The following is a 12629-nucleotide window of genomic DNA, read 5'->3' as shown; positions in this document are numbered from 1 at the left end:
GGCGGCGGCGGGGGAGGGGGATGTTGTAGGCGGAATTGCTGGCGGTGGGGGACGAGGCGGTGGGGATGACGCGGATGTCGGTGGAGTGGTGCCGTGGGGTGAGGTCGAGTTCAGCGTCTTCGTTGATGGTCTCGCTGGAAATGGGGATCGAGTAGGCGATACCGCTGGATTCTTCGATGGGAGGACCAGGGCGGAAGGGGCTGCGAACCCGCCCAGGAGATCGGAGAGGGCTCGACGAGCGGAAGGACGGAGACAGCGTCATGGAGTGGCTGTCGAGCGGGATCGGGTTGGAATGTGCTCGCGCCATCGGAGGTGCACTCAGCGATGATGAGTTGGTCGAGTGAGATCGTAGATGACTCCTGGAGTACGGAGAACGCGCTCGAGGAGAGCGAGATTGGAAGGATGGAAGCAGCGTTGGGGTCGGGTCCGTGACGGCGCGGATGGGGGTTGTTTGTATATCGCCATCCGTTTTCTCGGCGGGAGAGGAGAGATTAAGGGTCGCCATCGTCACCGTCGGCGGGTCGGGGGTGGTCGAGGAAACTTGTTCGTCCATGATGCGAACGCGGGAGACGAACGAAGGGGAGCGAGGAGTTGGGATCACGAAAGGAGCGTCGGGGTGGTTTGAAGTGGCCATGGTGCGGCGAAGGTGAAAGTGAAGGGGGAAGGGATTTCGATGACTCTATGACCGGTCTAGGACCCGGTATATGATTTGGTCGGTGAAGTCATGTCGGTCCCGTTTTGGTCAATCGGTTCAGCTGCCGGCGGGCATCTGCATTTCAGGTGATACCACAGGCGATATTATGCTTGTTGCAGGTGGTTGAGAGGGCAATTCGGTCGAGTGGCAAACAACATACCTTCTAGAGGGAGGGGAGAGAGGAATAGGAAGAAGGGTGGAAAGAGGGGGAGAGGAAGTGAAGCAGCATTCAGCAGAAGAAGAGGAAGAGGATCAAGCTACAACAGTGACAGCGACATTCCAGAGTCAATCATCAAGAGAGTTACCATGTCGCCCAATAGATTCACGTGGGAGGTTCTCCTCACTGATCACTGTCACATTAGCTTGGCCAAGTTCCTTCTAACAGGTTACTAACTATTTGACCCTGCATTATTCTATCTTGCATCTTCCAATGACATCGAATATCTCTGCTGCGAGTGGCGGCTGACTCTTCGCCCGACGTCCCGTAGATCACCACATCAACCCATCGCTCCATATTGCATGAACCTCCCGCATGAGAACATCGGCATAGAATCCCATTGATAGCTAGACCACTCCAGAACCCCGACAATAATGAGATAATCCCAATATGGATGATGCGAACCCTGACTACTTCGTCAACCGTGATGAACCCATCCCCGTCATCCATATTGACAGCCTTGATGGCTTCCCAGAGGGCAAAGCGCCTGATAAACAAAAGAGCAAAAGGGAATCACTGAAGGATGCCATCTCGAGAGAGAGAATTCGGGAGAGGCTGGATAATTTCCAGGCGAAAAGATCCGCGGCATCGGGAGGGTTACAGGACCGACTGTTCACCACGTAAGCAAAATTCTTGCCGTCGTTCAGACATGGCTTTCGCTGGAAGGGAGAAACTGAAATATGATAAGACTCCTTCAACATATGATTCCGACCGAGGATCAGCAACAGGACCTGCCTGGGGATCGTCGGGAAAGGAAATACGTCGAGAGGCCTGGCTTCAGCCTCCCCTTGATGTCCAACAATTTCCGTCGATTCAATGCTCGGTATGCTTCCGATGAGATCCTATATCAGTTATGATTCGGACCTGACATTGTCAACAGTATCGGAGTTGCATTCGTTTTCCAAAACCGTATGATCCGCCTCTTCACCTGGAGGAAACCCACCCATACCCTTTCCTTCTTAGCCATCTATACTTTCATCTGCATTAACCCCTATCTCCTCCCCGTCCTCCCTCTCGCCCTCTGTCTCTTCTTTATCATGATTCCCGCCTTCCTCGCCCGCCACCCCCCTCCCCCCGCCATGCTCGAAACCGACCTCTATCCCCTCGCCGGCCCTCCATTAGCACCCCCGCGACGCATCCGTCCTGCCCCGGAACTCTCCAAAGACTTCTTCCGCAACATGGGTGACCTGCAGAACTGCATGGAAGACTTCTCCCGCATGCACGACCTCGTCCTCGCCACCTTCGCCCCGCTCACCAACTTCTCTAACGAATCCCTCTCCTCCGAACTCTTCCTCCTCCTCATGTTCACCGCCGCCGCCCTCTGCCTCATCGCCCACATCCTCCCCTGGCGCACCCTCGCCCTCCTCATCGGCTGGTCCGCCACCTGCTCCGGCAACAAATCCCTCCGTCGCTTCCTCCTCGCCTTCTCCCACCACCCCGCCGTCTCCGATCTCACCTCCGCCACCAAATCCAACGTCGCCAAGCTCACTGACCCCGACCCCGACCCCGACACCCGCCCCTTCGACTTCTTCACCGCCCACGCCGCTGCCGACATTGTCCTCGCCGAAGCCCCTGAGCAGCGCGAAGTCGAGGTCTTCGAGCTCCAACGTCGCGACGTGATCCACTCCCTCTCGACCACAGTGGACAGCAGTGGCGGCGTCCCGACGCCCACCCACCTCGCGAGCTACGACAACGCGCCGTTCGAGCCGTACATATTCAGCGCGAGCCCGCACACGCCGCTGGCGCCGGCGCGGATCGCAGGGGAGCGGCCGCGGGGAACGCGGTTCTTCGAGGACGTGCAGGCGCCGGAGGGGTGGGAGTGGGGGGGAAAGAAGTGGGTGTTGGATTTGGGGAGTCGGGAGTGGGTGGAGGAGCGGTGCGTGACGGGGGTGGAGGTGGAGGTGGAGGGGGAGCGGTGGGTGTGGGATATTCTGTATGATGAGGAGGTGGGGGGCGAGAGGGAGGAGGGTGAGTGGGGCACGAAGGATAGGGGGAAGGGGAAGGGGAAGGGGAAGGTGGTTAGTTGGGAGGAGGGGAATGGGATGGGGAGGAGGGGGGAGTGGAGGCGGAGGAGGTGGGTGAGGACGGTGAAGCGGAGGGTGGTGGTGGAGAAGGATACGAGGCCGGCGAGTAAGCTATAATGATTCAATGGACAAGATCTATTGTATCGCGGCGTATCTACTATTGTTCCTCAGGCCTCGACCCTGTAATACGAAACCGACCTTTGCAAACTTGCGTGCAATGCTCCTTACTTGCCCGCCAGGATGTATGTCGACAGTGTCCTCAAGCACCTGTCTACCGCTCTGCCATCCTAATTCACAAAAATAATTCTTCATTTAATCATGCTTACCGAATCTATTGGATGCTAGCTATCCAAAAAAGATTAAGCTGAGTGTATCATAACGTATCATAGACTTTTTCCTCCATGCTGCGCTTCGTCTCTAACCAACATGAAAGACAATTTCCCCCATATGCACAAAAATTCCTCCCATGAACCCCTCTCCCTTACCAATGACATATCCCCCCCTCACTGTCATCAACGCTCCACGTACCCGCCAACCCCACCACCTCCATCTCCCCACTCGAATCCTCCTCCACTTTCCGCAGCCGCGTCCCCTCCTGCCCCGGTCCATTATTCAGCAACCGATTCGCCCACGCATCGATCGCCGGCTCCCCCGTCTCATCCCTCGCCTGCTTCAGAAACGGAATCAGCGCCGTGCCCCCCGTGCCGCGTAGCTTGCGCCGCCCCGGGCGGGTCGACTCGCTCGCTGGGATGGACGTCGGGGTGCCCGTCGTGAGCACGGCGCTGCCCGGTGGCTGCTCTCGGTCGCGCTCCTCTTTCAGGGCCTTGGGGTCCTCGAAGTGGCTGGCGCTGGCCAGGTTGAGTCGCGTGGGCAGCTGGTGGTGCTGCGGCGACATCGAGCGGCTGTGCGAGCGCGATTCGCGGGACTTGACGATGATGTAGCGGCTCACCATCTGGATGTGCTTGTCGCGAAAGGCGCGCAGCATGGCCAGGCAGGCGTCGTAGGCGACGACGAGGGCGCGGTTGTTGCGGCGCGCGGTGACGAAGGGGCGGATGTTGGCGACTTTCTCGACGTGCTCGAGGAAGCGTCGGTGGGGCCCCGGCATGTACGTCCGCATGTCCTGGATGAAGTTGTTGGATGGGCCGGTCAGCGCGGGGTCGGACGGCTGCTTCGAGTCACCTGTGGGGCGGTGTTCCACGCCCAGAACGATGTCGAAGAATTGGATGATGGAGCTTTGGGCGTTGCTGCCGCCGGAGAACTGCACGTACTCCGAGTGCCCGGTGCCGTCGTCAAACATGACGCCATTGGGAAGTCCAGCCTCGGCCATATTTTTGCCACCGGCAAGATATGGTCGGATGCGGTGGTAGAAGACGTGCGGATCGCAATTCTCGTACATCCGGACGAGCAGTGTCGCGAGTTCGTCGAGCCGCTCTGCGAAGCCCCGGAGGCATTCGGTCACGGTGAAAGCGTCATTCTGCCGAGCAGCAGTGATGGCTTGGAGCATCATGGGAATGATAGGAGCCCCACGAGCCTCAATGGCGACGGAAACGAGATAGAACCATGATTCGTCGATCGACCCCGTGAACGTGGCAAGCGTTGTGATGTTCTCCAGATTGTCGACTGGCTCGGTGGGGAAGAGTGCCCGCCAGTTCCAGAGCACCACCGCGGCGTACGTCGCGACGGAAGGGAGTTCGAGATGGTTGCACGTCGCAAGAAAAGGAATGGAAATGCCAGGCGGGACGACCTAAAGTAATGTTAGTGCTAGACCGATGTTCCCCACTGCTGCTAACATACATCAAGTGGACGATCTCCTCCCCATACATATGCATGCGTCAAGATTGCAAGGACCGAATATGCCCGTCTCCACTCTTCCTCCGTCTGTAAATGCTCCGTCGAGAGTACGGGCAGTTTATCCACCATACCTCGCAACCTCCTCGTCAGGATGAGGGCTTGTAAGTTCCTGATCAGGTTCTCCCATGGTGCATAGTACGCGTTGGGGAGAACCTCAAGGGGGGGCTCTGTGGGGAGAAAGCCATTGATGGGGGATACGTCATAGTTTCGGAGGCGAGGGATCGATGGTTGCATGACGGCAAACCCAAAGGCTCAACGCCCAACTGATGGGAGGGTATAGGGGCTTTCACTCAATAAAGTCGTGAGATCATGAGGTGAATAGATGGCCTCGCGAGGTACCCCGCGGATGTCGCGTGCTAGCCGACTTCGGCAACTGGAGAAATTTTCCGTGATCAGATGAGGTCTATATGAGGAAGGTCTGGAGGCTCTTTAGTCGCCAATTGGCACTTTAGAGAGAAATTTAGAGCATAATATGAGGACTTGAGGCTTAGAAAGATAAGGAAATCCGTTGAGAGGCTGAGTATCAGATGGGACCAGATTACTGATATGTGGGGGAGTGGAGGCAAATATGGGATGGAGTCAGGAGGGTTCAGGTTCCAGAACCATCAGCGGACGGGATATTGACGACCCGACCGACCAGCAAAGTTTGAATGTTTAAACCAACAATAATGAATCTTGAGAGGATTCCTGAATCCTCCGTAATACCTAATGGCTACCGGCAAGCAAGGAAAATGCCCGACGGTTGCGTCCGGAAAGCCTCGCCCTGCGGCGACCCGTTTCTAGTCCGATGAGGGCATGGATAGCTTAAGATACTTTCTTCATGGTACTTTGACTCCGCCTCCACATTCTGGGAGCCATCCCGACTCAAGCCGAAGCGTGGGAGGAGTTGATTAACAATCCTGAGAAGTTGGTTGTTCTGATCAACGTCTGACATGGAGAAGTGACTCTGAAGAACCCCACGGGCTTCGGATGGATTTTGACTCTAAATAACCGTGGCTCGGACAAGCCACGGAACAGTGGATAGACACCCTGTCTAGCGAAGTATTGATCTCATACCAGAATCAATAGCTGGCATATACAAGGATAGAATACACCGTGGAGGTGGCTTGTAGAATCATGTTCCAAGACAAGCGAGGTTGAACTTTTGGAGTGGTGAGGTGTATTCCACGAGAAATTAACATGGGAGAGCCGAGGATTGGCTCGGATGCAGCCCCTATCCAATCGCCTGTACATCATCCCACCAGCGCCAACTTCCCCAGAGGCGGGGCTGCATCGTGCATAGTACGGAGTAAGGCTGGCCAATATTGGTCGACGCCGATTAAACTTTTGAAAATGATGCGTTTAGTGAAGAATGAGAAATTGAAGTTGGGGACAAGGTGACCGCATATACACCAATTCAAAGATTTCATATTTGACCTCCATGTCCCATTCCGGTCGTAATTCCTATGTACCAGTCATCTCAAGACCCATATCATCATATAAATCCCGAAGGCAGTCAATCGCTTTTCGTCTCGCACTGGGAGCCAGCGTGAACATGGAACTGCATCCTCCTCAACCGAGCCGCTCCGCAGAAAACACCAGCCTACTACCTAACAAGACCCCTTTCGTTGATCATTCATCTCGTCTCAGAACACACAATGTGCTCGAATTCCGCAAGCTCCATCCCTTCGTGCACCCGAGAGTTTGACGCGCTCAGAACCTCGATGAGACATCGGCAGAATGAGCGCCAACCCCAAGTCATTTCATGAAACGACCGCGAAACACCGAACCGGCATGATCCTGGAATCTGCCTTCGAACAGAATAAACCGAAAAAGGTTGTCGGGATCCAGAGCGTGCCTGTAGCGACAGGTGTGTAGCCATTTATGCGGCTAGATAACATCCACAAGGGTGGAACAAACAATGTGTAACAAAACTCCCATTGGAATCCCCCTGACCAGGCGCCGGAAAAGATATAAAGGTAGCCTGGATTCAACGGATTTTTGAAGATCGATGTCAGGGAACGAAGAATATTTCGGAATCTCATGAGGGCCGCGGGGGCCGGGTGATTCGATCGCTGGAAATGCTGAAGCGTTCTTTGCCGCATCAGGAGAGCAATTGTGCCGATTGATCAGTCATTCCTGGGGTTCCAACGGGGTGCGCCAATGATGTCTGTGCCCGATTGTCAAGGTACCGTGCGTGCAGCTGTAGAGCGTGAGACATGACTTTCGTGACTATGGCCCAGTTAGCGCTGCTTGGGGGGGTTGGGGGTTTAAACCGGACAGGGGCACATACTCGGCCAAACCGCGGCCTTCTCCATCATGTAGGCCGTTGTCAACAGTAGCTTGCTCGCGTAACCCATCTTGCGCATGTCGAAATCTTTGAACGGCCCAGAAAATGCCGCCATGTTGATATTGGGGTTTCCTGGCGCCGCGGCGCCAATGTCCACCGCGATTTTATAGTCCGCATGATGCAGGATTTCCGCGACCTTTTCCAGCAGCTTACAATCCTCGTCCTCGAGCAATAAAATTGCCGGTACTTGAGAGTAATCGATATCATCGCGGCCAAGCACGCCGAGGAACCGGCCCACCCGCTCTTGCACCGTGGCGAGCCATTCGGCGAGAACTTGGGCGCAGTCAAACGTGCACATGGCGCTCGCGATCGGCAGTTCACGTGACGTGAATTCCGCGAACGTCACGCCGAGCTTGTCAGCCATCTGCAGGGAGTCGGCGGCGTAGAAGGCTGCTTTGCGGAGATGGCGCTCGCGCTTGGACTGGTGGTGAGTGGGCATGGACGGATCGCTTCCGGGGGCCAGATCGTTCATGTCGACATCCGCAGAAGCAGAGCGAGCACGGGCGGATTGGGCGCCGTCTAACGGCCCTTCAGAACCGTCGCGAGAGTTGTCGGCATGTTGGATGATCTCAATGCCGCGGCCGAGCTCTTCGCACATGGCGTCGAAGTCGCGGGCCCAGAACGCTTCTTTCGAGCGGCCGAGGTTGACGAAGAGGCGGACGTATGCGAGGTCGAGCAGCGGGATGCTGTTGGCGGGCATCGGGCCGTAGGGGTTCGGTCGTTCGAGGCTATGGTGGGTATTGGATCTCCATGCGGCTTGCCAGGCTCTCAGGGCTGGTTCGATTTGGGCCAGCATTTGCTCGGTCTCGCTCGTTTTCCATTGGCGGCTATTGTGTCGTTGACGAGTCTCCCAGATGTAGACATGCAGTGCGTTGATCAGCACATAGCAGCCGAACGAGCTGGGCTTCAAATCACTCTCAGGGAGGTTGTCGAGCGGCATTGAAGAGCCAAAGGCACTGTGGAAGGGATTGTGTAGGTTGTGGTGGTGACTATCCCGCTGAGAAGCAGTGAGTAGAAAAGAAAGAGAGTCGGCGAAACTCGGGATATTCTGTTCGGCAGTAGGACCACCGCTCGCCAGCCACGCCTGTGCGCTCTCGGCGCCCCAAAGTGTTTCTTCGCATGGTAATCGGAGGTGGATTTCGGAGTTAAGGATCCGGGGCAGGTGGTTGTATGCGGTCACCAAGATACTGGACAGGACGAAGATGCAGAACAGCGTTCTCTTCCGCTCCTCGTTAATTTTCCAGCGGTACCATTGCGCCTGCAGGGCGTTCATCTCCTCGGTATTTTCCACGGACATCCTGGGACCGTACGATGTGGGCGAAAGGCCGTCCTCGCCCAGATCCATGTCTCGGTCCATCGATCCGGTTCGTGCGTTGTATAGTCGTGCATCGATCTCCACGTCGGAGTCCGGTTTGTCGAGCTCGGCCGCTTTGGCCAGGCTCACTAGAGCAGCGCAATGTGTGGTCGCAATATCGGTGGATATCTTGTTTCCGCAATTATGGCCGTAGATCAAATTCAACAACATGGCCTGAACAAGCCAGAGCGGGGTTTTTTGATTCGATGCGTTGGCGCCCATCATGCCCGCACCGGCATTGCTCCCCGACGTCATTCCGGATCGTCGTCGTTCTTCGAGGTATATGCTGATCATCTTCTTCGAGTATTCAAACAGCCTTTCGCCCACGTCGTGCTCGAATTCGTAAAGGGCTCCGATTGCGGCCATGGCGAGGATTAAGCAGCCGCCACCACCAACCATGGAAACGCCCTGGCCGAGATGGGTGGTAAACGCTGGAGAATTAAAAGTCAAGGTTGGAATATGCAAAAATGGCATGTGAGGATGAAAGTAATAGATATACGAGGCGACGTAGCGCTGGAGGTCTGCCGTGCTCGGGAGCTCGACCGATGGCGCTTCGCTTCGAGGTGTGTAACCTGATGAGATCGGAGATCCCACTGGAGTCTGCGAGAACTTGCGATTCGTATGCCCAAACCCAGGAGTTTGTGACAAGCTGATCAACAGCGCTTGTCGCGTCGCATCGGTGATCGAGTCGGTGGAGACGGAGGAGATAGAGCTGGGTCGCCCACTGCCGTTGACCGAAGGGGACGACATACTGTTGGTGTCATGGTTAAACGTCATATGCGGCTGGAAGAAATGGCCTGGCACCGCAGTGCCGCTCGAGTTCGGGCTCATGGCATTGCCGTTCGTTGGTCGGGGAAAGAGATTGAAGTTCTCGGCGTTCTGGTCAAAGTCTTTGGAGGAAAGCGTCGCGTTCGGTGGTATCAATTCCGGGAAAATCGCCTGTCCGATCGTATCCAAAGAAAATGCTCCCTGTGCCACATCGGGAGCGCCCATGGTTACGTGCGGCCAGGTGTTCTGAAGGTTGCTGTTGGAACCGTCGAGCATTACCTCGCTGAACCCGCTTTGGCTGGCGGTGCTCAAAGCCGAAGGAGAAGAACCGTCCAGACCACCGTCACCGTTCATCGCACCATTTTCCAAACCGGCGGCGGACCAGTCGAAGTTATCTTCTTCTTCGAAGCCGGCGGTTCCATTTAGCGGAAACGTGGGGAAGGTTCCGGTGGAGGAGCCGAGCCCACCGCTGAAATGAAGTTGCGCAGGGTTAATTGTCGACGCCGACCCAAACATCTTATCCATGTGAAACCCGTCCCCCATGTTCTGGATAGGCGCAGTGCGCAGCCCGCCGCCAATATTCATATTTAGCTGCGTGTCGAGCTTGGGGAGGGCGTTTTGATCCGAGTGCTGGCCAAATCCGTTGGGCATACCCCGCACGCCGAACCCATTCATATTCGCCAGGTTAAACATCATGGGGTTCTGGGCCATCCCGTTCGGATATGCACCAGGCCGTCCAGGGACGCCAGAATTCGCTAATAGGCTGTTCAATGCACTTGCATCAATATGGCTGATGGTGTTTGCTCGTGGACGCATAGGTCCGGATCCAGTTCCGTTCGGACCTCCCGCAGTACTCGCAGTCGAACCTTTCCGGCCCCGTTGCAGACCCGTCGGAGGCATCCCACTCGTGCTTTCTCGACGTCCATTTCTCGGTCGAGAGGAGGCAGCACCCTGCTGGTGGAGCTTCTGTTGGTGCCGCAAGAGGAGATCTCGACGGGCGAAACACCGGGAACACTGCGGACATTCGAACGGCTTCTCTTTGGTATGTGATCGCTCGTGTCGTTTCAGATGTTCCAGCCGTGCAAACGATCGTCCGCAAGTGGTACATACGTGCGGTCGAGGTTTGTCGGTCTTTGGCGGAGGAAAGTTGGGTGCATTGCTAAGAGTTGTCTCTTCCTTCGGCGATACTGCAGCTCCTTGTCAGTGGATCGAATATCTCTGGTGGTAACTACGGATAAAGACGCCCAACTAGATAGTGTATGAGTCCTGACTTACTGCCTGCATTATTGTCGGCACTCCCACTCTCCGTGCGACTCGCTGCTGTAGAGGCTGCCATAGACGGTTCTCTTAATCTTGCCAACGCCTGGCACTATAAGCCTGGCGAGCGGTCATCCAATGGATAACTCCAACAGATTGAATACGCTTGGATCTCGAAGGAGGATTGCAGAAGAAGTTCGAGCGGGACCGTCTCACAAACAACCCAGCGGATTGGTACACGGCCGGTTGGGAGACAATTAAGAGCCTATTAGAGCGAACGATTCAGGATTCCAGCTCTTTTTGGTACAGTCCAGCCAACTCGGACCAAGGCTTGTGACCTTGGGATCTCGTTCTCGCCTTAGTTACAACTTGAGGGGTCGTTTGCACCACGATGGCTTCGCGGCGATTCCTAGCACCAATCGAGCTTGGAATAGTCGATTCGGTCCACGGCGAGAACTTAACGGGCGTTCCAGAAAACAATCGAAGACAAATCGTCCGTCATACGTAAGCCGCCAAGGGTGAGAAAGTCGTGAAACCGAAATCGTGCCTCGTGAGGAAGAAACGAACGCTCCGAGATCGCAATGTTTTCGGGCGATCGTGGTGGTGATTGTCAAGGAGTGGGCAAATGGCGTCAAACGATGAAGTGAAGGCAATTAGAAATGAACCAAAGGGAAGGAATTGAGGATCTTCTTCTTGCAGGAAGGATCGTGGCGATACGAAGAGTAAGTACGGAAGCAAGTACTCTTGAGTCTTGACGCAGGCGGAAATGAGTCCGATGGTGGACAGCGGGAGGCAAGCCCAGCAACTCAGCGAATAGGCGTGGATACGGGGAAACGCAGCAAAGGTCACCTGTGCGTCTAAGCAGGGACGTACCGTCCGAATGAGCCGAAAGGGAGGATAAAATACTGGAGAGGATCTTGCATAAAAACGGTCGAACAGGCCAATCCTGAACGAGTCCCAGAGGAAGAGTCAGCGTCAGCTTTTTAGACGGTAGTCTAGCAGAACACTAGAACTTCGCTGGATTGTGGCGGGTAGGGACAAATAATGCAGGACGGTGTCTACAGTGGGTTGCCGTCCTAGTCGAGGACGGATTCCGTAGGCAACCGATGTATAAACCCGCCAGAGAAACCGGTTGCAGACTGAGCGAAGGATATTGGAAAGCAAACCTTTTCCAAGGGACGGAGAGCCCAAGAGGGAAATGATTGCTCTTAGACGACCTGTAACGATGGGCGGATGATTGGAGGGATGAGCGGATGACGGAGGGTTTAGGACTTCTGGGGATAGGTTCAAGCGTCAAGTTGGGGCGAGCGAAACTTCGATATTATGGAGAAAATCGTCCAATTGCCCCCCAATCCTCAATCCCCAATTCCCCAGGTGCCCCAGGCGCCCCAGGTTACAGGTAGTACCCCAGGCGGGAAGCCGGAATGGAAAGGGAAAAAAAGCTGGGGAACATTAGCGGACATCGGGGTATCCCACCGCCCAAGTCTGGATTCTGGAGCCTGAGACGTGAGAACAGGGGGGACACCGGACACAATTGGCACGTAATTCTCGTCTCGCCAGCGGGTCAACGAGTATGCACGGGCTGGACTGGCCCTGGAGGCTGGAGCCCAAGTTTGACTGGACTGGAGGCTGGGCTACTGCCGCTGGATCGATCGCTGGCTGGCGAGCGGACATGAATCCGCTGGGTTGGCACTGTCCATCTCTTGAATCCGTTGCTGTTGTTGCTGTTCAGGGCTCAGCCTGCGACTCTTGCGTCGGCTGCTGCAGCTCCCCAGGGAACGATTGACCTGGCAGACTGATCCTATTGTGCCCATTTGCCCACCATCATCTCATTCTGACCACAATAGAGTTCAACGCCCAGATAACAAGAGGAAATGAAATGAACTCGAAAATAGAAAATCCTGTATTCCGTATATGATATCACCTGTTTCCCAACAGCCACCACGCCACCCTCTCTCTCTTCTTCTGCCACAATCGTCCGATGAACGGTAATAATAAACCAACCTTGACCGATCGGCCTCCATCCTCGAACAGTCGAACGGCACCATTCCCACAATGGTCCTTTTCTAGCCGATTGCATGACACACGCTGCCAGACTCGCAGCGTCACCCTGGCGGGCAAATGTCGCGCTATGC

At 55.5% G+C, this 12629-nt stretch overlaps 4 protein-coding genes across 4 annotated transcripts in view; 1 reads left to right on the top strand and 3 right to left on the bottom strand.

Annotated features, from left to right (window-relative positions):
• Positions 1 to 634, bottom strand: part of P152DRAFT_447127 (uncharacterized protein) — a gene marked incomplete at both ends in the record, with an annotated part of 1142 nt that extends 508 nt beyond the window's left edge. Inside the window, one exon of the mRNA XM_033677970.1 lies at positions 54 to 634. Coding sequence (XP_033536461.1) covers positions 54 to 634 — 581 coding nt within the window. The remainder of the gene's footprint in view (positions 1 to 53) is intronic.
• Positions 635 to 1100: 466 nt separating this feature from the next.
• P152DRAFT_505813 (uncharacterized protein) lies at positions 1101 to 3052 on the top strand (the record flags this gene model as incomplete). Its single annotated transcript, XM_033682453.1, has 3 exons — positions 1101 to 1531; positions 1600 to 1734; positions 1792 to 3052. Exons 1-3 carry the CDS (start codon positions 1302 to 1304, stop codon positions 3050 to 3052), a joined length of 1626 nt encoding a protein of 541 aa, XP_033536460.1. The 5' UTR covers positions 1101 to 1301.
• Positions 3053 to 3416: 364 nt separating this feature from the next.
• P152DRAFT_392363 (Indoleamine 2,3-dioxygenase) lies at positions 3417 to 5020 on the bottom strand (the record flags this gene model as incomplete). The annotated part of the gene is made up of 3 exons (XM_033676144.1): positions 3417 to 3717; positions 3829 to 4679; positions 4730 to 5020. The coding sequence occupies 3 exons, from the start codon at positions 5018 to 5020 to the stop codon at positions 3417 to 3419; spliced, it is 1443 nt and encodes a 480-aa protein (XP_033536459.1).
• A 2015-nt stretch (positions 5021 to 7035) lies between these two features.
• P152DRAFT_391565 (uncharacterized protein) lies at positions 7036 to 10392 on the bottom strand (the record flags this gene model as incomplete). The annotated part of the gene is made up of 1 exon (XM_033676101.1): positions 7036 to 10392. A coding segment is annotated over one exon (3357 nt), but the record flags the coding sequence as incomplete, so codon positions are not given.
• Between the last annotated feature and the right edge of the window lie 2237 nt (positions 10393 to 12629).

Source organism: Eremomyces bilateralis (genome assembly GCF_010015585.1).
Source record: "Eremomyces bilateralis CBS 781.70 unplaced genomic scaffold P152scaffold_4, whole genome shotgun sequence".
Lineage (NCBI taxonomy): Eukaryota > Fungi > Ascomycota > Dothideomycetes > Eremomycetales > Eremomycetaceae > Eremomyces > Eremomyces bilateralis.
This window is presented reverse-complemented; position numbering and strand designations above follow the sequence as displayed.